Source organism: Pithys albifrons, chromosome 5 (genome assembly GCF_047495875.1).
Source record: "Pithys albifrons albifrons isolate INPA30051 chromosome 5, PitAlb_v1, whole genome shotgun sequence".
NCBI lineage: Eukaryota > Metazoa > Chordata > Aves > Passeriformes > Thamnophilidae > Pithys > Pithys albifrons.
The window spans coordinates 60,708,760-60,733,919 of record NC_092462.1 but is presented as its reverse complement, the minus strand read 5'-3'; the positions used below and the strand labels follow the sequence as shown (position 1 = coordinate 60,733,919).

Here is a 25,160-nt window from a genome sequence, read left to right as displayed (position 1 = left end):
GTTGTCAAGCAAGCCAGTGCTACATTCCCCGGAGAGCTGCTAGGAATCTATTATACTGAAACAGGTACTAGAAAAGTAAGAAGGACAGAAATGCGCATTTTTCTATATTGGGTAAACTAAAGTGAATTAGACATTTTGTATTAGACTCACGTGAAATAGTATTTTATTTTTGTTGGGGTTTTTGGAAGTGGCTTTGTCAAGTATGTGTCTAGCTGTGAAATATGCTGCAGTTAGAGTTCATGTTCACGTTCCTCTCCCAGTAGGTCAAACTTCATGAACATCTGCTACTCAGTGAAGGCATGAACTTTAGCCTTTGTTCAAGGCTAAAGAAGGAAGCAGAGCTTGGTAATCCATCTAAGTCAATAATAAATCAGGGGTTTTGCACACAAATGTTTTCTACAGTGGAAGAAATTAGAGCTTTAGTGTAACAGTTTCTCTAGGTTGGAAAATATGGAATCTGTTGTACACAAAGGAAGTACATTTTTATCATTGATTTGATGGGTCTAAACATTATCAGTAAAGACCTCAATATTAAAAAATGTTGTCGGAGTATGTTTTTAGGTTTGAGATTATGTGAAGGTTTTTTTCTTTATTTGTTTGGTTTTCAAATTGCCTTTATACCTTCTACAGTCATTTACAATTGTACAAATGGATGTAAAATGTAAAAGAAGATCAATTTTACCTTGTGTAACACTGAGTAAATGTTTAAAATTCAGGTTTCACTTTATACCCAGTAAAGAAAATTACAGCACAACCCATGTTTGAAGAAATAGATCCTTTGGTATTGAATAGTTAACTTTAAGATAATGGAGTATCCTGAAAAAAAAACCTACTTAACTACTGAAATAAAATCCGCATTTAGCCCACACAGGCCATAATCCTGATTCATCTACACTGAATATCACTGTGCTTCATGTTACAACTTAGAAAATTTAACTTTCTGTATTTAACTGCAGCTTTAAGACCTCTTCTGCACACTGGTTTGTTCAGACAGTAGATGTGTAATTGTCATCTGCTGATTTAGAATAAAATGTTAGATAGAAAGGTATTAAGAGAAACTGAAATATTTCATTGCAATGGGTGTACGAAATTAGTATGATTTTAATTAATTTTATTAATACTAAGAATGGTGAGCTTCTCTTTTTACAGTTTGTGTGCTAAAATGGCACATGGGAAGCATGATTCTCTGGAATATCTAGGAAGAAAGGGGTTTGTTATGAACACTGGAAAAGTACATCTCAGTGGTACTAGTCTTTTCTAAAATCTTACCACAGAGCTAGAATGTGCATGAATAACATCTTGTTATTAATGCTGGTGTGGTTTCTATTGTACTTTGGAAGGCAGCACTTAGAGTGACTGCTGCCCTCTTTAAAAGCTGCAATATTATTTTCAGCCTTTTGTAGATGAGATAAAAATAACTGAGCTTTTAAAAGGTACTGGCACACCTAATTTTTAGGTGTGACCTTTGGAATTTAATTCAGAGCTTAAACTAAAATTTAATTTTAGACAACTAAGCTCCCTACCATGTAGCTGGAGTCTGATACAGCCATCAGTGCAGGCCAGTGGAGCCACATTCACTGCTCAGAGCCCCTTCAGGTTGGAGTGTCTGAACTGCTGCTCCTTACGGCTCAACAACAGAAGCACTGGGAGCAGCTTCTGGGAAGCTCCAGTGGCTCAGACTCTGCACAACCTTCTTTCTTAGCAAGAATTGAGTGTTGTAGTGAGAATTACAGCCTGAACACTTGTCGATGAATTTGTGGACTTTGGTTTCCTTCTGTGCTGAAGTGGATTCGAGCTATCACTTCCCTCTATTCCTGTACCTGGTGCCTTGGAGGGAGAACAGGGAAAAAGAGATTTGGGAATCCAGAGGCTCACATTTGTACCTTACTTTCTCAGTAAATACTGTAGTAGCTACAAGGAGGAGCTGGAATACCAGACCTTAATGAGAGCAAAACACAGCTATTTTTAAGGATCATGGGACCATGTGTGTGGACTAATACTTAACACTAGATCATGACCCGCACTGGATTTTAGTTGGATTCATTTTAGTGAACTGGTATTTCTGGATCCCAGTAAGTTTCTGACATAAGCCAGGCTGAAATTCCTCAGCTGTTTTAAGACTAAGCACTTATAGATAAAACTTACTTTTTTAGGCAGTTTTTCCTTTTCTTAGCAGATAGATCTTTTCCAAGTCACTTAAATTGTACTTACTGAACTGTACCTAATATTAATATTTACAGTTTTCATTATTTAAATTAATGAAATGAACTAAAGGAAACCTGATTTATGTGATTTATTGAATTATATATTATAGTTAAATATCTGTTTCAGCTTAAGCTGTAAAAAAGACAATACATTTTTAATGACTGTTATCTCTCAAAAGTCAAAAAAAGATACTTTGGAATGGGTTTAACAGAATATATCTCCAATTGTCAGCACAGAGAGAATCTTTCTGAAGTAAGTAATAATGCAAGAGTCCAATTTATTTGAGTGTAGCGTGTTTTTCCTCATTGCAGGTTCCCCCCTTTTATAGTTCTAATGCATTGAATTTTTTAATGGCTATTGAAACATAATTTACCATTTGATTAGTTTAACAAGGGAGTATTAGACATCTTAGAGATTCTATTGCTGGTTGTCCTTCTGAAAAAAAGCTGTTTTATTTCAAACAGACATGAATAAACTTCCTACACAGAAAAAAAGGGTAAAAACTTCCTACACAGCCTTAACATCTAAAAAGATGTTATCTGTAAAGATGTTATTTCTAAAGAAATTTAAATACAATTTGGGCACCGAAATCCAAAAGACTAAAATGAGAATTAGGCACCTACCTCCTTTAGTCTAGACTCTTGGGTAATTATTGCTGTAGTTTATGGATTTCTTTAAATGACAAGTATTAATGAAAAAGGCACCATTTGAACATTGTCGGGAATGGTAGTGATGAATAGTATTTTATCTTTTTATCACAAAATTCATAGTTATCTTTATATAGGAAGTTTGCCTAGTAGCTTTTCCTGTTACACAACATATTTTTAATTCAGCTGAGTCGTTATTTAAATATGTGTATATTTGAGCTTTGGTATATATTGGAAATGCATGTTTGAATGAAATAAAAGATACATTTGCTATCTTTGTGGTGGCATTGCTCACATCATGTACAGTTATATGGCCTCAATGTTAAGTAAGTGTGCACAAAAACATGTTTACTTCAGTCTCATATTACTGTCTCTGAGCTGATTTACATTGCAGAAAGGGGGGATATTAAGTGTTCTGACAGGTTTAAGCTGGACTAGTATGCAGCTTCAGGGATATGGAAATAGAAGGGTTTAGGTAAAAGGGAATGTTTTTGTTATATACACAGCAACCTTAATTTTGGAGAGTTCCGGTGTTGCTGCATTTCATTTTTATTGGGCATCATTATAATTCTTGCATGGGTTGCCTAATTTATATTTTTCTAGCGAAAAAGTGTCCCTTGTGTCTTCTCACTTCTTTGAAATCTTTCTAAGTTATTGGCTAATTAAGATATAAATAAAAAATTCTATATGACTTATTCTTTGTACAAGTTAAGGAAAGAAGTTTAATCTCTGCTTTTTTTGTCATTCTAAATCAGTTATTTACCTACAGCCTTTTCTGAAAGGGCTGTCTTCCCTACAATTATTTATCTATAAACATATGCACCAATTATGTATATGTTAAATACATATATATAATAAACTATTGCTATAGGTAAACCGATAATTACATTTATACAATGTGTATGTTTATATGGACCACTTTCTCTGTAGGCATGTGTGGTCTCTAAGGTGTATAACATACATGTTATTTTAATACAGAAATACTGTATTTTTCTAAATCCGAAGTGGCAGAAAATCCCTACCCAGACTAGTTTGCAATTTGAATGGGCAAGACAGTTAAATTTCAAAGAAGAAAGTTTGCCATGCAAGGAAATGATATGACAACATCAAGTGCAATTTCTGTTTTTTCTGATTCATTGTTTTGCTGAAGTGAGAAATACACAGATAACTTTAGTACATCATTGTAATTTCCCCAAACATAAAATACTGCAGCATATACCCTTTGAAGTTGAATTGCATTGTTTGGGTTTTTCTTAACATTTTAATAACCCTTTTGTGTTTCTCCTCCAAATTATCATTGCTTATTTTTGAATGCACGAAGAAAGGCGCTTCAGGTGTTCTGTAACAAAATTTTTCTGCATATTGGTTTGTCCTAACTATGAAAATAAAGTAGCTGAGCTGGTTTGGTGGGTAGAAAGGGGCCGAAGAGAAGAAAAAGAGTATAGTGAGGCTTATGCCAAAAGATGCATAAAGGTATGCATTTATTACCCTCTGAGAGCAAATGTGGCACTGCAGACATCGCTCTGGATGTGATGCACTTGAATTTTACTCTAGTTTTATTTGGGGATGGAATGTAATAATAAAAAAAAAAAGCCATATGAGGGTTAGCCAAGGGCTTAGTGACGCTGCTGCTAATGCTAATGCTGTGTGGGAGACACTTGGGCCAGGAGTCAGAAAAGATTTGTACATGCTGCAAGACTGACACAGAAATGCATGTCTTCTGAACGTCTGGCTTCAGAGGGAAAACAAGTTTGAAGATGAGCGTTAGTCTCCTCATGCAACAGCACCTAGTGAGAGAACTGATAACACAGAATACAGTATGTTTTGTGGATTCTGTGTCAATGTCAGAAATTTGAATTAAGGTGCTTGGATACCCAGGCATCTTTCGGAAAGTTTTTTTTTTCTATTTTGGCTGATCTGTAGAAAGTTGGAAGATCTGAAAAACTTTGACTGTTGTCATCAGTAATAGTTTCAGGTGAGAAAGAAGAAATCTGAAAGCTAGTTCAGTGCAAGTTGAATAGAAAGATGATGAATGCTGTGTGAAAAGAACCTCTTCTAAGGGAGAAAAAACCAAATATTTTCAGAATTCTGTAAGGAATCCATTGAATTTCTAGTAGGAAGGGATCACGATAACAAAGGAAAAAAATTACTATATCTACTAAACTTGTTGAAAAGCCCATATCATAGTAGGTGCCAGGTTATAAGTACTTCATAATACAAGAACAGAACAGTGAATGACATTTATGAATCACTGATTTTGACACTGTGTGTACTTCAGTGGCCCAGAACAACAGTTTCTTTTTAGGAGAGATGTAGGTATAGATGCCTAGTAAAATCAAAACAGTAATGCCAAGACACAGCAGTCTGTTCACAAACGTTGCTATAACATTATGGTTTATAGTAACATTATCCATTTGGATACTTAACTACAGTGTGTAGTGATTAATTTTTCTCAGATACAAAGGCTGTGAAACAGGAATAGGAATAGAAAATATTTTGTGGACATTTAACCAAGAAGTTACACACAGCTTAGTAGTTCCTGTATTAGTAATCTGTCTATTTTTAGTTTCCTACCCTTCAGGCTGAGAAGCAAAATCAAAATGGGCTTCTGAACTGTAGTTATAAGCATGATCTCTTTAAGAATCTTGCAAAACTCAAAAGTTAGGAAAATCTTGGATTTACTTGCGGTTTGTCAGAAATTGTTGCTTTGCCTTTGTGCAGTGTTTTTGATACAATGCTATTTCTTGTGACTTGTGCCCTGATTTCATTTGCTGCCACAAGGCATCTTTGTTTCAAACAAAACCTTGCGGTTAATTTTCTGCTAGGTCTTTTCATGAAAAAGGAAGGTCACGGCTTGCAGCATTTGCATTGTCACTGGAAAGGACTGTACAAACTGTTCCATGGACCAGGATGTTTCTGTGATTAATTTAACTCTTGATACACGCTTTTTAAAGTAACATTTTCCTTTCTACAATTTCAGTACTTTCTGTGTGTTATTTAGGCACTTGTCTAAGATACAAATCACGTTTTTGAGGATAAATTGCAAAGTTGCCATAATTTATTCATCCCTAATTAGCATGAAGTTTAAAGAATAGGTTGAAATATTTGAATGAATGTTCTTTACAGCTGGTACTAATGTAAATTTACTAGTAAAATATTATGGTATTTACGTAAGACTTCAGTTTATTTAATGGACTCATCTACAGTTATCAGTACCCAGTACCAATGCAGACTTTTTGCTTACTGCTTCCCCACATAGTTCTTTCTATCTTAAATATTTTAGTATGTGGGCATGATACAGTTATTTGACATTTTACAATTTGTCCTTTGTTTGCATGCAGCGAGGAGTTATGGGCGAAGACGAGGTAATTCTCTTCTGTTTGTTACAGTATGATTAATTCTGATCTGTTACTGATCATTATGATTAATTAATCCAGATTGTTGATTATAAATGGTTGTCTGTGTGTTGTCTGAGTTGGGAGAAGATGGAGGGTGTGAGGGAAGGAGGAGTGCAGTCTGGAATTTTGTGATTATTGATTTCTTAGAGTTTCAGTTCCAAATCCTTTAATCGGTTAAAAACTGTAGTTCTAATCATAATCTAGTTCATGCTAATGGCTATTGCTTACAGTCACTGCGCCCTTTAAAAGTACACAGTTTACTAGTTGTCCTTCTAACTCACCTCCTTTTGCTTCTGTAGAATCAGTAGTCTACTAAGTGAAAACTAAAAGCCATTCATGAATTTAGCAAGAAATCTAGTAGACTGCTCTTAGAAATAGTAAATAGATCTCTGCAGTATAAGCCAATACATAAATGCGCACTGACCTTGGAAAAGCTGTACTGTTTTTACTGTGTCAGGATGTGACCTGCAGTTGTTACAAAGACCATGTAAAATGTGCATAAAAAACAAGATCACCACGTACACATCAGTTCACATGTCTGGCTTGATTTCTGCATTGGTTCATACCTGATTGCTTTGTAGTCATAATGTAGAAAGGAATAATCTTGTAGATCATGGCCAGAGGATGTGACAGTACAGTCATTTTGATAATTCCCAGCAGATTCTGCTTACTTTGTCATAAAATAAAAAGAAACAAGTGTTTAGAAGGGTTTATCCTTTTTATTTACAGTCACAGGAGAAATGTGAAAGCAAATTACCTTTTTGCTTTCATTGCCTGAGAGACTTCATTTAAAAGTGAAGCGGGGGGAGAAGAAAGTATTAGGAGTCATAGAGACCATATTACTCTAAAACGGTAGATCTTTTGTCCTTTATGTCATCTTAGCTCTCTGACGAGCTACAGTGGTTTTGGAAAACCTTACATTAATGTAAAACTGAGCTCTCTGGTATCACTTCAGAATGTGCTTTGGTGGTATTATTTGTAAAGAGTAATTCTCATCTTAGATTTTAACAGTGGTCTGTGGGAAGAAAATAAATTATTCTCAGTATTGTTCTTTGACTATTTTTCCCCCTTATATGCTTTATTGTAAGGTGGAATTGTCTAAGAAGTACTTCTTATAAACCAAGGAAATTACAGCCATTTTAGATTTAAGATGTTAAGAATGACTCTCATATACTAGAGAAAAGTTTTAAGACTTCCACTTTGCAGTTTCCTGCAGGTTCCTGCTATGAGTCTTAATTCTTCCATTATCCACTTTTTCCTGTCATTGTCACCATGATAACAGCTCTATCTTCTCCATCGTTCACATTCAGTAATGCAGAAATTTGTTGTTTTATCCCCTTCTCTTGGTTGCGCAACCAGATCTTACCACATGTTCATATACATCTCTAAGATCTGATCATTCTTACTAGTCTTCATAACTGAAATTCCTATCCACATTATTCAGCTGCTACAGTCTTCATAGCATGACCTAACTCTTCTTCTGTCTAAATAGTTGATTTACAAGTAGAATCTGCCTGGCTGCTTCTTCCATCTATGTTAGCTTTGTTTCTCCCTTGCTTCCTACTGTTTGGCCCCACTGAGCACCAGCTACATGCTTCCCCTTTCACAGGCACTCTGCTGACCTGTTCCCAAGCTGTTGAAGGTACCCTTATGATAGCAAGCAAGGATTCCATCACTTGCTCCCCACTAGTCATTCCCAAACATGCCTATCCCCAATCTTATCAGAGAGGAGAAACCTGCTACAGCTTTCTGCATTTGCTGTACTCATCTCCATCAGATGACTACTGAAGAGAGATATGCCACCATAAAAATGATGTATTAACAGTCTTTGTCATGTGGCACAGTCCTGTGGTCCTGCTTTTATTTTGTGCTCCTTGTGACCTTTTATGATGTTTTGTTGTTTTTTAAGTCCTGTGTTTTCATTCAGTATTTTTGATGAGACACCACATCAGGGTCAATAGGTATTACCATAACCTGGGTTTTTGGTCATGATGGTTGCTGTCCTCCAGCCTTGTCATTAAGCACCTGATTCTCATGATTCTGGAAATGAAGGGTTTCCATACTGCTCTCCCCCCTAGCTGGTCAGCACCGGTCTGCAAGTGTTCCTACCAGGCTTTTCTGATAGTGTTCCCCTGAGTGGGGAGAAGAATTAAGAGACTGGAGTATTGCTCACAGCTAAGGTACTGCAGACTCAGCTGCCAGGGACCCACTGGTCCTGCCTATGGATTTTCAGAGGGTGAATCTGGGATATGTTGGCTATTTGAGTTGGAAAACTAGCTTACTTCCCAAAAGTGTGCTAGGATGTTTTTTGCTTTGGTTTTCCTGCTTGTTTTGGGGAAGCAGTTGAATGCATTAATAATCAGTTTTAAAATGAATGAGAAACAGGAAAAATTGCCTTTCAGAACAAATGGTGATGTGGGCTATCTATTTTGCTTCACAAAATTATTTCTTTTTGGGGTTTTTTTTGCAGTTGAAAGGCTGACTTCTGAATTTGAAACTGTCATTAATCTTTATATTGCTGATCTAAAGCAGTGAAAGACTGAGTAAGCTAAGATGAATATCCTGGCCTTCCAAATTCTTTTTTGTTTGGAGTTGTTTAAAATTTGTAAAAAATAAGAAGGGCAGAAATACATGGGACAGAATTACCATGTTTTCACTTCCCTCTGCCCTCTATATGTCTGTTTTGATCAGATTGCATTTGCAAAGCCATCCTGAACTTCTCAGATTTTACACTTCCTTTTAAGGGTAACTATAAATTCACTGCAAAGTACTACATATTAGAAATCAACACAAGGCAATTGAGGGTGAGAAGGACAAATCAGCACTATGACTCATATTTGAAGTGTTACATTTCGCACTTTTATTAAAATTCTTTTTACTTTCTTAGACATTAAATGTTTCCTTATGTTACCAGCATCAATACCTTTAGAAGAGAAGACATACCTGTTTGACGCTTGTTAGTGTGACCATGATCTTTCTGTTTCCCTGTGGTCAATTAAAATATAAGATTTTTAGATATGCAGTAGTCATTCAGGTGGAAAAAGTTACTGGTTTAACGGGAAGCTAAACCAAAGGCAAACTAATGAAATTCACTTAAGCAGCCTGTAATATTTTTCTCTTCATAAGACCCTTGACCCTTTATTTAAAACCAAATAACCACTTTCCTACTGGATGCAGCAGAGTAATTTCAATATAATGTAGTATTATATTAAGTATTGTACATAGTGTGATGTCAGCTTGCAATCTTGAAATTAATTTTTGAAGTTTAATACGCTCTTCATTTTCTTAATTTTTTTTTAAACTAATACATAGTTTTCTAGTGTCTTAGTGTTTTTATTTTAACTCTCCAGACTGCTGTTTCCCTATTCCCTAAAACTACATAACCATTACATCACAAAATTATCTTAATGTATATTATTATCTTTTCTTTTTAAGGCCGTTCTTCCCTCTTCCCAATAGATGATGGTTTGCTGGACGATGGTCATAGTGATCAAGTTGGAGTGTTGAATTCACCTACCTGCTATTCAGCTCATCAGAACGGGGAACGAATTGAGCGTTTTTCTCGGAAAGTGTTTGTTGGGGGGCTTCCACCAGATATTGATGAAGGTGAGCTGCCTGAAAACTGAGCAGACTAAGTTTGGAGGCAGAGACAAAGAGATCTGGAAAAACCTGAATGAAATAGTAGAAATAATACACTCAGCAAAATAATACTATGGTGCAAAAGGCTACAACTGTATGTTCTTTATGAGGGTTAATGGATGTGTAGAGCTTGATACCATCTCTTCTGGTTTTGAGGTAGTTCAGTTGTTTCTGATTCTGCGCTTGCAGATTGTAGAGTTGTATGTGATGCATGGAATTTGTGCTCCTGCTTATCTTGTCTATTCCTTTCAAATACATCTTGACCATCCTCCATGCCTGCTTTATTCCGTATTCATAGAAAGCTTCCATTTGTAAATGAATTTCATATTCTATTTTACTATCTGAAGATCTCAGCAGTGCTGTAGAAAGGTTAATATTATTCCTGTTCAGAAACAAACTAAGGCAGAGGAAGGTCAAGTGGCAGAGCACCCTGATGCATTGAACATAGGGTGTACCACAGAAGCTCAGACTGTTAAGTGATGCAGTTGGAATAGCTTTGTACTGTAGTGCTGATTCGAAGTAGTCCTGCTGTTTAATATTTGGTTTCTCCTGTGTAGATAAATGTAAATTGTATGCTAGCTTTGTAAGGTAAACAGAAGTCCCTATACGAGGTTCATTGTAATCCTAGAGTAACTTGCAAACCAAATAAGTTGACTGTGTGTAATTAACTTTCAGACATGGAAGGACTGTATTTTGGTTCCATCTTCATTGAGATGCTCTCCTACAATGTGCTAAGGGATTTATTTTGATACACTTCAGCACAGTTGCCTTTAATACAAATGCTAAACAAAGACACATGGAAATATATTTTATTTATTTCCTGACTGCTTGTATGCTGATGGCAGATAATGACTGAAAGAAATGGAGCATGTTTGTGTTTGAGTTACTGCTTTTAGGATATTTTTTCCTCATGGCCAAGACTCTTCGAGTCACTGACAGAAAGGATAGAAAGACATCGCAAAGTTGTACAAGGGCTTAGTAGATCTCGTAAAAGGACAATTCATGGTTATGTTATAAGCGCTTCCAAATGGAAAATTTTAAGTTTCTGTGTCTGATACATTCATAGTATCTGCTGTAAACTGCTAACATGTTAATTGTGATGATACTTGATACGTGGATATCTATTTACAGAGCTCTGAACTGTACTAAATAACTAAACACTAAATTGATTTGATTGCATTCAAACCAGGTTCTGAAACCGCACAAGTTTTCACCACTGCCTTTAGTTGCCCATATGCTTCTGAAATGCTGCTGTTATTAAGTAATGAAAAACAAACGTAAGCTGAAAATCACCAGAAATACCTTTGTGTAAATAATAACACCTGGGGAGATGTGTCTATTTAAGTTTTTTGTTCATGAAAGCTGTAAATTTTATTCTTACTTTTCAGCGACATACCAGCCTTTGCTATAAACAAAGGTATTTGTTTGATAGTGCTTTTTCATTGAGTTACATCATTTATTTTAATTGCAACTATTGTACCTGTTTTTAGATGAAATTACTGCTAGCTTCAGACGATTTGGGCCCTTGGTAGTAGACTGGCCTCACAAAGCAGAGAGCAAGTCCTATTTTCCACCAAAAGGTAAGACAGTTGAAAAGTTTTAACTAGTCACTGAATGCAAGTCTCGCTCTGGGAAACTGTCTCATCTTTATCCAAAGGGTGTAATTTACAGTCCCTGTGAACAGTTCATCTGTCATTTCAATGCAGGTTCAGACAGGGTTACTTTACATACTAAGTCTAAAACCTTTTGTTTTGGTATTATGTCTGATCAGATATTATATAGTTCTCTGTGTCATACATACAGAGTTCTGTATTTGCATTTCTGTGTAGTTTCCAAAACTGAAACTTGGTCAAATATTTTAAGACTAAGATAAAAATTTTTCTTGGAAGTTACAACAGGATTCATTAGGATGCATTTGGGTACCTGGTCAAGATAATCAAACATGCTGCTTTCACTTTTAGGATGTGAAATTCCTATTGAAGCACTAATCTTTCTTGATAAATGATTAAATACTGATATTTCACTATTTCAACTAGACTTCTTCATATCACAAAGTGTTGGAAAAATCATTCTGTAGGTGAAGTAATTAAATTATGTAGCATATCTCTGTATATGTACAATCACATATTGTTACATATAAAGTAAATGCTGAGGTCTGATCCAGATATGAGAGCAATGCAGAGATTATTGAAGTTTTTTAGAGGCTGCAGCAATTTGTTCCTTCAATGGCAGTGACAAAAGCCTGGACATAGTTCCTTTGTAAACTGATTCTTCATTTTTCTGAGCATTTATGCTAGGGAAAAGACAGGATTATTATCCCAAATGGGTCCTCTAAAGAGTGTGAAATGCAATTGAAAGTATTTGAACAGCATTTATGAATGCTACCTGGAAAGTCTAAGACAAACAGACTTCTGCTTTTTTGATTGTTAGCCTAACACACAAAACTACTGTCAAGTTAAATTTGATTATCTTGTGGAATGCATCTTCATAAATTACCAAAGAAATTCCCAAGGAACTCTTTAGGGAAGATGCATCTCACAGAGTCTGTGATGAATATATAGAAGATGGAAGATGTAATATATTGTAACCTGAAATGAATGGATTCTGGCATTCGTTTCCAAGGAGATAGTCCTGTCTCAGCATCTGAACATCTTAAGGATATATTTCTAGACTTCCTCATTTAATACAGCTTTTTGATATAGTTATTTATAGTTGCCACGGTAGGAAAAAGACTAAAATAAATCTATATTGTAAGCAGAGTATCTTAAAGGCAAAGAATACAAAGGGAAGAACTGCAGTGTGTTGATCTTATTAATTCAGGAAAAACTTGCAAAGTAAGTGTTAAGTTGATTTCCTGTGATTAACTGACTAGTTAAATTTAATAGCATTGACTGTTTTTGGGTCTTAAAACTTTAATCTTCAGTTTGCTGCATTACTCAATGTAGCCTAAAACATATTTGCAATACAATGTAGGTTTCTATTTGTAAATACTCTGGAAACATTTAACTGCTGACTATTACTGTATATATATATATATATATATATATATATATATATATATATATCTGTTTTCTTCAATGCTATACATACAATCCATGATGATTTTGAAGAAGAATTTCTTAAAAATTTGTCTTTCTTTAATACCACTTGTGTGTACAGGCAAGAATCATGTATAACTATATGCAAGAAGATGTCTGACACAGCTAAGGATAGGCAAAATAAAGCTTTGAGATCAATCTATAATTACCGGTTGAGAAATACATACTGTATTAGCTGAAGGAGTTAATATATTTTATTATTTTTGATCTCCTGTTTGTAATTTGTCACTCCTCATGGAATCAGTTCAGTGTATATATTTTCCTTTTTTCAGTCTTGTGAGAGATTTGCCATAGTATTATTTTCCAAAGACATCTCAGAATTATTCCATTTTGGACTGATTCACAGAAGTGAAGAGATACAGCCTGGGGTTTTTGTACTGTTGTTCAGTTTTCCATGCTGCAGTTCCTTCCAGCCTCTCTGCTTACAGAAGGTCCTGAGGGAAGGCCAAGTTCATAATAAGTGTTTCCTTGCTGAAAGAAGTGCCGAAAGTGTCTTAATCCACCAAGACTGGCCGCCTCCTGAGAAACACCAACTGCTTGTTCTTAACTAATTATATTTTGTGTTGGTTCACCACAAAATTTGACCCAGAGAAAACAAGAGTTTTGAAAACTTCACACTGATCTTATAGGGAAGCTCTGTTCTGAAAAAAAAACAAACTGTTGAGCTCAAAGTACAAAGTGTATGATCTGCCAGCTGTAATGGAGAATTCCTTCCTTTCTAACTTGCAACTGTTTATCATAACTCATGTTATTACGTAGTTGGCAAATACACTTTTTTTATGAAAGAATACACATGTCCAAAGTAATTTGCTGGATTGAGAACTCCTCCTCGTGATCATGAAGCTCTCAAAAAAAGGGTGCCATGAGGATATGCAAATCCAAAGAAGGCCTTTCAAAATATACCCAGTTGTTTGTTTGTGTCCTCTGTGCTATTTTAGTCAGTATCAAACAGAGGATAATCTCATTTAAACAGGACAGTGGCCTCAGCCTTTTCTAATGGGTTGTTTCTGCTGCCTTGTGTCTTAGCAGTTGTGCTCTGGATTCAGGCAAGTAACTGTAGGTGTCTTCGTGTGTGATTAGTGTCTAAGCTTACTTTAATCAATGGAAATCTGGCCAGTACAGCCAGTGGAGTATAGAGGCCTATTCAGAGTCACTGTAGGATAAGCACATCAAGCTTGATTCATTTACCCAAACCAAGGATCTCTAAAAGACTGGGTGCACAGTTCTCAAATATGTGAGGCAACACTACATTTTTCCACTTCAGGTGTATTTTGGAGTTAAATCTCCATCAACAATAACTAAATTGAAAACTGAAATATTTCTTTTAAAGATTTAATTAATGTGATGATGAGATCTCCTTAAAGAAGAATAGGTGAAATGTGTCCTTCACAAATTTGAACTATTTCCATCATCATGTGTAGATCTAATATTAAGTTGCAATTTGCACTGATTCTTTCTGATTTAAGTTGATGTGCAGCATTCTCTAGGCAAGAATTGCACTGCACTGAGGCCTTTTAGTCTCCTCTGGGGAGAGTCTGCCAGGACAGTAGAGGAACCAACCCCCAAACAAAATACCACTGTAGTGACTGGCATGGGCAGTGCCGTGCTGTCTTGCACCGATTTTCTTGACTCCTTCTCTAAGCCACTAGTCATAAGAGTTAGCTGGAGGTTGATACAGCTTAAAGCTGCTCTCTGATTTCTACACAGAGTATGCATAGCAGAAATGTCCTTTCTCCTTCTGGTAAATTACTGTGAAATAAAGAAATTTTTTCCTTGCTCAGAAAATCGTGTTAGTGTGCATCTAGTCTCAAGTGCCTTGCTTTTGATTCATTCTTTATATAATGAATTCAGAAAACGGAAATGGTTTAATTTGTCAGTACAGCTAGGACTCTTCAAACTTACCTGATGGACTTTCTGTTTCAAGGGCTAACCAAATGCATTAAAAACCCCCATAATTTCTTCATCGGGGTTTTATTAAGAGAAACATTAGCTCATGACTATACTCAGTGCAGTATCTTTACATAGGAAGGAATGTAGCTGTAAAACTAGTTATTTCCAGAAATATTTGTTTATTATTTGAGGTAATTTTCTAAGGATGAATATTACCAAAGTTTTGCACACTAATCACCTTTGAAAATAGGAGTATTAGTAATAGTTTCAGTGCTATGCAGAGGAATTTAGTCAAGTGATTAACAGGGTTACCCAAACCTTGACTCTCATAGGAGGTATAAATGTACATAAACAGCAGGTTTTTATAAAGCTGTTTCATCTAATACTTTTACCTTGTGAAATACAGATAACACATACAATCTCTGTTTCTTGGTATTGTAATGCCTGATCATGAGCTCCTACTGTTGGTGTATGTATAAGCCAAAGAAGATTCCTTCAAAGAAAGCTATTAAAGTAGCTTTACAGTCCAAACTGTTAACATAATACTGCCAGGTCCACCACTCAACCCTGTGCCTAAGAACCACACTACATGTATTTTGAACATTTGTGGGGGCAGTGATTTCATCACTTCCCTGGGCAACTTCCAATGCTTGTCTACCCTTTCTGTCATGAAATTTTCCCTAATGCCCAATCTAAACCTCCACTAGCACAGCTTGAGGGTGTTTCCTTGTTACCTGGAAGAAAAGGCAATTCTCCCCTCTCACTACAGTCTCCTGTCAGGTAGATGTAGAGAGCAGTAAGATGCCCTCTGAGCCTCCTTTTCTCCAGGTTAAGCACCTCAAGATTCCTCAGCCACTCCTCATCAGACTTGTGCTCCAGACCCTTCATCAGCTCTGTTGCTCTTCTCTGGACTTGCTCCAGCACCTCAGTGTCTTTTTTGCAATGAGGGGCCAGAACTGGACACAGACCTTGAGGTGCCAAGTACAGAAGGACAGTCACTGCCTGGTACTGCCAGCCACACTTTGTCTGATACAAGCCAGGATGTCACTGGCCTCCTTGACCACCTGGGCACACTGCTGGCTCATGTTTAGCTGGCTATCAAACAGCACTCCAAGGTCCTTTTCCAACAAGCAGCTTTCCAGCCATTTTTCCCCTAGCCTGCAGTGCTGCATGGAGTTGTTGTAACCCAAGTACAGGAGCCAGCACTTTGCCTTGTTGATCCTCATACCACTGGTCTTGTCCTATCAATCCAGGCTGTATGTGGGACCTGAGAAAATTATCTTCTCAGGCCAGCTTTCTTGAACAAGATAAGGTGGTTATGTTCCTCCAGGCTAGACTTAGGAAGCAAGGTAAAATGTATTGTAAATCATTGAAGGTCTAAAGCTGTGAAGCAAAACTGCAGACAGGTCAGTTCGATAGTACGAGGCTATAGCTTAACTTTCTCTGTGTCCTCAGAGGAGGAGGAGTACAGCTGAGCTCATTGACACAAGCCTGTCTGAGGCTTTAAATTAAGTAAACTAAACCCAGACACAAGTACATGTTTTGCAGATGAGGTTGACAAAGCAGTATGAACATGTGGTTTTGCTGCTGCTTTCCTTTTTATTTCAGGTGTGGTGGTATGTAATAACCCTGAGTTCAGCTCAGTTGGTTAGAGCATGGTGCTAATAACATCAGGGTTTTACATTTGATCTGTGTGTGGGCCTTTCACTCATGAATTGGACTCGGTGATCCTTGTGGGTCCCTTCTCAGACAATTCTATGAAACCTGTAGTAATCCTAAGCATTCCTCATTGAATTCTTGTACTTGAATTTTCTATCTTTTTACAAACTGCTGCAGTTAAACATATTAAGGTGCAGACATGTGGGTGGTAGATCACATAGAGGCACTGACCATCCTTACATGTCAGGAGCTATGTCACAGTACCCTTGATTTGGCATTAGGATAAGAACTGATGGAAAATCAGCATCTGGCAAAATCTTAATTTGTATGTCTGATCCCTTAGTCAGTATCATGTGCAGTTAACGCTTCCTTTGTTTAAATCAGTTTTTGCACTCCCATCATTCGTGTGCTGAGCTCTCCATTCAAATAGGAATGTGTGTGCCTGGTTTTCACCCGCGTAAGGACAGCTACATGGGCCTGATCTCACCCATGCCAGTCTGTACATGCCCTATTTCAATGAGTGAGTTTTGCTTGAGTAATACTGGATTTTAAATTCTAAGATAAATAATAAAATATATCCTTACTAAATGGCTTTTGAATCTAAATAATTACTAAGTTAAACAGGTTGTCACTAAAAAGATACTTTTACACAATGAATAGACTTCACAAAGAAATGCTTCAGCCCAAACCCAAGCATTCCCTATGATATATTTGTTAAGAAACTGAATAAGATTTACATAAAAATAAAGAATACATAAAACCCTGTCATATGTCTGTTGTAGATAGCTGTGATGGGACTGTGGTATGAGGGGTAAGAAACAAGGTACAAATTATGGAAAGATCTGTATAGGCCTTACAGCTCTTTCTTCAAATCCTGCTTTTGTTCCCATACATGTAAAATCATTCGTGCATTTATTTCTGAAGTCTTATATTGGTAATGCACTGATTCCTTAGTGATCTTTGAGATGCACCCTACCGTCTTTGCCTTGGTGACCTACAGTGTCTGTTAGTAATAAGAAATGGCTGGTGTTTTATAAATACAGCATCATTTCCAAAAGGCTTGATAAGGTACCCAAGTTCTCTTTTCCCATGGCCACTCTAGAGCAGTTGCTTCAGCATTTGCTTTTCCATCCAGGTAGTAAAACATAAGTTTGTGTGGAAATTCCATACTTGGTAGTAATCTCGGAAAGAAATGCCATTTGTGGTCCTTTAAAAGTTTGTTTTAGAATGCAACCCTAATTGTGCTGTTGGGTATTTGTAACGTAACATTTAGTATATATCATACTGTAACTGTTAAAGTATTCTAACATGCGAGGTTCTTCGCTTGTCCAACTGTTTGTTTTTACTGTAGCATTAAATAAGCATTTTAATTCCTATTTTTGTAGTGTTTAGAAGGTTTGCTGGGTCACTTATGTAATAAGGTACTTTGATCTAATCTCTAGCATAGAGATTAGTCCTTTGTGCCAAGTCAGATTTTCATTGTATAATGTTCATTGCAGCCAATGAATGATGTTCGGCCTAGACTTTAGTACATGATGAAGCAGACATGTTTGCTTTTATTTAGTTATTAGTCTCCTCTGACAATTATTTACAGAGAGAAGTTCCGTTTAATTATGGCAAGGTAGTACATAGTGAAAGAAGATGACTGATAAGGAGCAATTGGTTTGCCTTTATTTTGCACAGAAGAGTCACTGGCAGGGATGATTATGCAAAATAAAGATAAGAGAAAAAATATCACTTGATTCGGCTTTTTTTCCAGGTTATGCATTCCTTCTGTTCCAAGAAGAGAGTTCAGTTCAGGCTCTGATTGACGCCTGCATTGAAGAAGATGGAAAGCTCTATCTGTGTGTTTCCAGCCCTACTATCAAGGACAAGCCAGTAAGTACACAGGGAATGGCCTGCAGGCTATAGATGCCATCTGTCTAAAGCTGCACTGGAAATCATGATGATGAAAATATTCAAACTACTGTTGGCAGAGCTCAACATCTGGAACACTTGGATTATTTTAAAATTGTAGTGTTTTGAATTAAGAGGATTAAAACAGAGCACCTAGACATGGTAAGCTAATGAGGTTATGACTGTTAGACAGTTTTAAAGGCTGGTGAACATATATCCATGTTGTAGAGAAACTTAAAGTAGGATACTATTTTCTTTCCCACTTTGATAGGTTCAGATACGTCCCTGGAATCTAAGTGATAGTGATTTTGTGATGGATGGTTCACAGCCACTTGATCCTAGAAAAACAATTTTTGTTGGAGGAGTCCCTAGACCATTGAGAGCTGGTGAGTATAATCTGTATCTGTTTTTAAAAGTAGGAAATTATTTGGAAGAATTTAAGCCGTGCATACTTTATGTCTGGATAGATGCAGATATATATGTTCAAAACCAGAACACTGTCATGATAGTTATAACTGTAGTACAATGTATGTGTATTCTTACATTTCTCTACTAACTTTTTGTCTGGCTTTGGCCATAAATCACAGTTCATCACTGAGATTTACTGGAAACTGCTAACCTATCTAGAGCTGTAGAAAAAAATTTAATCATATTAGCAAAACTGTGAAAGACATAAAACAAAGAGTTTGTCTTTAAAATACTGCCTGGAGAACATCTCTGCCCTGCTTCATGACTGTGTGGAGCTGTATTTGTACCTGCTTGTCATTATGCATTAGCTACTCTTCTGCTGCTGTCAGGTTGCAGTTACTCTTGGTACACTCAAAAATACAGCTGATGGAGTACTTGAACTAGGAATAGAGGAAAAAAAGAAGAAATTCAGAGAGCTAGCACAGTCTGTGTGGCACAACACTGTATGAGATTGCAGGGCTCTTTCTAGACAATTGCCAGAGGCATGAAGGAAAAAAAATGTTTCTATAGCAGTGAAATGGTTGATCTATGACTTGGACAGTCTGTATTTTGAGATTGGCTGCAGTAGCCCTTTAGAGTGTTTTAGGTGGCTTTCTAGTAAGCAGTTTGCAATGAATATTGGAAGTAGAAGCGTGACATACAGTGGTTCAAATAGCATTTTTTATTAGAATGACTCCTGGACTTCATTAGTCTTTCATAGTTTGTAATGAATTTTGTTCATTATGACATTTTGGATGGAAGATGCAAAAAAACCAACAAGCAATAGTGCAAATTTGGGATATAAGGGATCTTAAAATTTTCCTATCTTGGACCTGCAATGCCCAAGCTTTTCTGTTATTTTGCTTTTAAGACTCTACTTTTGACTGTAGTACAAGCTGTGTAAATGAACATACACACAGTGTGTTCCAACTCCAGATTAATTTTTCTTTAAATTGAGTTCTGGGCTCCAGATTACTCAGCTGAATATCTGTCAGAAGTTTAATGGATGCATTCTTAGGATTAGCTTTCAAATATCACGTATGTGGGAAAATGAAACACGGCATTGTGAAATTAGAATAATGACTTCACAAAAGCAGTGAAACTTTAGGAGGCTCTTCAGACAAATATGGAACATCATTTACTGCTGACACCTTTATACCTGAATACAGAGGATACTAATTCTGAAAAAAAACAGTGGTTTTCCACCTGAATGAATTGCAAAACTGATTTCAGTATAATTTGGCAATCAGATTATAAATTTAAAATTTTTGTTTCTCTGAACTTCAATATCTATGGTAAGTGTAGCACTGTAGAGATAATCAAGCTCTGTTGCCTGATGAAAAGATACCTACTACATCTTTAAATTCAAGTAGGACATAGGGCATTAGGACAGGCAGAGAACATGTACCAAGGAATTTGTGGCATGTGGATCTGTTTTATACATTTTACATTCCATATCTACCCAAAAATATTTTGCTGTAATCCCCTGAAGAAAACTGCCCTTGAATTCCAGTTCCAGGTTATCAAGGACTTAGAATGTCATTGTTCCTTGGATGTATGTACCCACAGCATGAAAGATCTGTCTGCTGAGTACTTAGTAGCTTATTTAATACTTTTTTATCTTGTTATTATCATTACATTGGCTGTTTCAAAATCAATAACTACAAATTTTTTTTAGTATTTTTAAACACAGGAGCATATTAATTTTGTACTGTAAGAACAGTTTAAATGAACACTCTTTCATTTCTTATTAGTGGAATTGGCTATGATCATGGACCGTCTCTATGGTGGAGTTTGTTACGCAGGAATTGATACTGACCCTGAGCTGAAATACCCAAAAGGTGCTGGACGTGTTGCTTTTTCCAATCAGCAGAGTTACATTGCTGCCATCAGTGCTCGGTTTGTTCAACTTCAGCATGGCGATATTGATAAACGAGTAAGTGATACAGAAATGTAAAAAATAAAAAAGACATGATCTATAAAGAAACTTCTCGGAGTGTGGTAACACAGCATTTGATTGGCTTTCATGCCAGCTCCTGCATCTCTTTTAGCATTCAGGTAGCTCCACTACTTTCAAAGTGTGCTGTGAATGCCCCCAAACAAACAACATGCTTTCCACAGAGCAGCAGTTTGTTCCTTTGACATATGTTGGACCATATGTTCTTTCCATTCTGGAGTTCCTGGTTTTGTTGTGTATGGGCAAAGGGCTTGAAAATCTCTTTTCTCTCCCTTGTTCCAATGAAACCAAATACTATGATAATTCCTCTGTCATTCATTGGGAACTCTAGTGTTCATTGGCTTCAGATTAGCTTTATATTTGCAGCTGCCTTTAATTTCAGCTATAATTGTCAGCCTTCACAAAGTTGATCAGGTTCAACACCTACAATACAAAATCTCTTATTCTTTCTGTTTGAGAGTCTTCTTAGTATTTATCAATGCAAATTTCTGTTTGCAACAGATGCTTATTGCTAGCTAAAGCAAAACTAACTTCCATTAAGGAGACTAGTCATCATCATTGCTCCTAATTAGTACCAAAGAAAATTGGCATATAAATTGTGTCAGTTTTAAGGGTCACTAGTTTTGGTGTCAAGAACTGCAGAGTTAGTCTGGCATTAATAGGTGTTCTTAAAAAAAATACAGTCTTATAGGAGGAAGGGTTGGGTAAGTAAAGTTATTCAAGGTCCAGTCTCCTCTACAGATCAAAGACATGGGAAAAAGAAAGTAGTACAATTAACATAAGTCTGCTCTAGGGAGGCAATATGTGCTTCTTCCCTTTCAAATAGGCAGAGTAATACAGCTTTTACATGTGTGTCTCAAATACTCTGGCCCTGTGAGGGGAAATAAAATTATCAATCACCTTGCATCTGAGTACTTGGGGAAAAATGGGAATAAGGACCATAATCCAAAACTCCTTCTAAATAATGCTAAACGGGACATTTGGCTTCAGAATTGGGTATTGTTCAGTGTGTTTCAGGAATTGTCTGAAGGGCATTTGGCTGTGAAGTCACCTAATTTTAAAATTGAGATGTAGACAGTTGAGTCCCATCCAAACTAGTTCTCCCTTGAACGAGGCACGAACTTAAATCTTGTAAACTTGGGGGCGCTTTTATCTTGGTCTTGCTCTTCCCGTGGGTGTGTCCTTTGCATTAGAGAGGTATATGGTAGACTGGCAGTGCCATCTCATGAGAGGAAGGAAGGCATGAACCTGACTTTGAAGGCTGCACTTCAACATATATTTTTTGTTGTTTTGGGGATTTTATGGTAGCTCAGAAGAGATCTTAAGGGCTCTTTGAGTGCCGAGCAGGTATCTGAAATAGCAGTGCTTGCTGTTGGCAGAGAAAGGGATGTAGCTTGTTGATGTGTGATGTAACACTGCAGTTCTTATGGGGGCGGAATGGACTGCAGGTCTCTTGCAGCTTGGACAGAAGGAAAAAAAACTGCGACAAAATGTGCCCCAAATACTAAATACGAGAAGCACAGCATTTGACTTATAACCATTGAGACTTAATTGATAAAAACGTGCTCAAATGATTTCTTCTTGATTACATCAAGTATAGTTAGCATCTGTAAGTAGCTGTTCGTGGACTGTAGAGACGGGGGACAGGGAAGGAAGGACTAGACTTTCTCTTTAAATATCTGAATTCTCACAGTTTCTTTTTTTAGTTCTTTTTTAATACTTGAAAATTAATTATTTTACTCAGGTGCTCTCTTGCATCTGGAATTTCTGCATTTTTATTAGTGCCTCCTTTTTTTTCTTATTTCAAAAAATGTGTGCTACTCTGGAGGTGTTTTCACTTGCAAAATACAGCAATGCCAAATCTTAAGTATTTTAATAAATTCATCTTTAAAACCCATGGTGGCGAGGGTTTATGAATGTCTCTGCTTATTTGAGATGAGTTTTAATCTTTATTTTTTAATCATCTTCTTTCGTTAAATCATATGGTGAAGACCTTATTTATATAATTATATATATTAATTTTCACCCAGTTATTTGTGTTACTGGAGAGTAATAGAGAAGAGCCTCTTTTTAGGGAACACCTTTAATCTTAGCTGTTTCTGAAAGTATAAAAAAACTATTTTCAGAAATAGTTTTTTCCTCCTTGGAGTTTTTACACCATTGTCTTCTCAGGCTCTGAAAGTATTCTGAAATCAGTATTGTTGCTAATTTATAGGCTAGCAAGCATTTTGTATAAATCTGTAAACTGCTGCTTTTGTAAATGAGGAAGATAGTCCTTCTTTGGGTACTCCCTTCACCCACGATGTTTATGTCTGCTGGCCAGGAAGGTAATACTGTACATATTTCACTGAAGTCCTCAAAGGCAGGCTGTTCAACCTTTACCTCAGCATAGCTTTTCTATGCCAGTTATATCCAGTTTCTGAAGTTCTGCTGTCCTTTCACATTGTTTTCATAACCAGCTTTGTCTGTGTAAAAGTCTTTTTTCATTGCTAAATTTTGTAGTTCACCTGTTTATCCTTCTGAAGTTCAGTTCAAAGAATTTATAGTTTGGGGGTTTTTGCAGATACCTTTTCCTACCGTAATTGGAAATCTTAGTGTCACAGTCACTTGACAAACACTGTCTGTGATCTCAACTTTTTCCTTACCTGAGTACTCTGTAGCCTGTCTCCACTTCTTTTGATGTGTAGATATATTTAGTGTCTCTAACAGATGTTTTTCTTCAGAAAAGTGCTCCTCATCCTGTTTTATCATATAAGAAAGCACAGCTCCAAATATTTCTTTGAAACTCGGTTGGAGGTTCAACTCCAAGCAATTCCTTAAAATATTGCTAACTTTCATATTGCAGCAGTCTGCGTCCACTTCACGTAATGCTTCCATTCCCCAAAGTGTTTCTCTAATATAGTCTAAATCATCTTCATACCAATCTTGGTGCATTAGTGCACTGAAGCTTGAAATATATGCTGCTTCATGCCTTCAGTAATTCTGAACCATGAACACAGTTACTGCATAAGGTACCTGTTTATTGGAAAGTTTGAGTGTAATTTGTGATAAGGCAGATCGTTTTAGTGAAATAAGAAGTAGAGCTTGTACTGAATACAGATTTACTGGAAGAAGCTTACTCTGACATTTCTAATATGGCCTCTACTTGTGAAGCTGAGATCATGCAGACTGTCAGACTTCAGGGTGGAGAGCTGTATGTGTCATTTTTTTCCCCTGGAGATACAATGAAAAAAGTAGCATTTTAAAGTTTGTAATATTTTAAGCATATTCTGCCTTAGTATAGAACATCCAGTCCATGTCTAAGTGTTGGTTTCTTCTTAGGTATTAGTATGTAAGGGAAAAAATCTCTTGCTGCAGTGAGGAAAATGTGGAAGGCAACAATACATTCCTTAATGATCGAGTCAAGTAATTTTGGGTTTTATTATGAAGTTCTTCTTCCTGTCTGATTGCAGCCTGCAACAGTTCAATTACGCAAAGACAGAATGCAAATTTACGACTGGACTCCTGCCACTTTTCCACTCTGGCAGTCAGAGGAGTTTGGGAGAGAGAGGCTGTGTAAGACAGGTGTTTGTAGCAGTCTGCAGACCTGTGAAGTGGTCTTTAAAAAAGTATTATTAGAAATACATTGAATATAAATTTCTGTATGGCTCTAAGCCACGAAAAGGGAAAGTAATAGATTATCAATATTGGTAGGTCGAAATTTGACCATATATTAAAAATAGGGAGTGAATTTACAGAGAACACTGCTAAAAGATCTGTATTACAGCTAAAAGATCTGTATTACTTTTAATTTGTACATACACTTATTTTAACACAAAAGGTTCTGTATTAAAGGGCTGCAGTTATTTTTTTGCTAAACAGTATAGAATTTGATGTCATGTTGAGGTGCATTTGGGAGCTGATGAGAGTAGTTGGGAGACCTTTGGGCTGGTTTGTGGGTTTTTTCTACGTGTACATCTGTATTATCATTTGCAAAGAACCACTCTCCCAAAATAAATTAAAGGAAGTTTCTGATGTAGCTATTTATTACATAGGCAATGTACTTCTGAAGATCTGCCTTGAAGTGTTCTGCAGCGTGGTTGGGTCTGTAGCTGATAAATGATAACGAGTAATAACTGATTAGTTAGATAAAGGCTTTGATATGACTGATTTCAGACTTCTGGTTTGGTTTTTGGGGTTTTGTAAAACCAGAGAAAAATGAGTGCCCTTGTACAACTTCAAGTAGAAAGTTATTAACTGGAATTGTTTCTATTTCACTCCAACAGGTGGAGGTAAAGCCATACGTGTTGGATGACCAGATGTGTGACGAATGCCAGGGTGCGCG

The 25,160-nt window shown here is 36.6% G+C and overlaps 1 protein-coding gene across 5 annotated transcripts in view; it reads left to right on the top strand.

Annotated features, from left to right (window-relative positions):
- The window catches only part of CPEB2 (cytoplasmic polyadenylation element binding protein 2), a 52,903-nt gene that overhangs the window by 23,833 nt on the left and 3,910 nt on the right, over positions 1–25,160 (top strand). For 3 of the 5 annotated variants that reach the window (XM_071556785.1, XM_071556784.1, XM_071556781.1), the window contains 7 exons: positions 6,194–6,217; positions 9,686–9,856; positions 11,380–11,469; positions 18,296–18,414; positions 18,704–18,818; positions 20,634–20,815; positions 25,102–25,160. The exon at positions 25,102–25,160 is cut by the window's right edge and continues 3,910 nt beyond it. In XM_071556785.1, coding sequence (XP_071412886.1) covers positions 6,194–6,217; positions 9,686–9,856; positions 11,380–11,469; positions 18,296–18,414; positions 18,704–18,818; positions 20,634–20,815; positions 25,102–25,160 — 760 coding nt within the window. The remainder of the gene's footprint in view (positions 1–6,193; positions 6,218–9,685; positions 9,857–11,379; positions 11,470–18,295; positions 18,415–18,703; positions 18,819–20,633; positions 20,816–25,101) is intronic. The other 2 variants (XM_071556783.1, XM_071556782.1) reach the window with 2 other exon arrangements.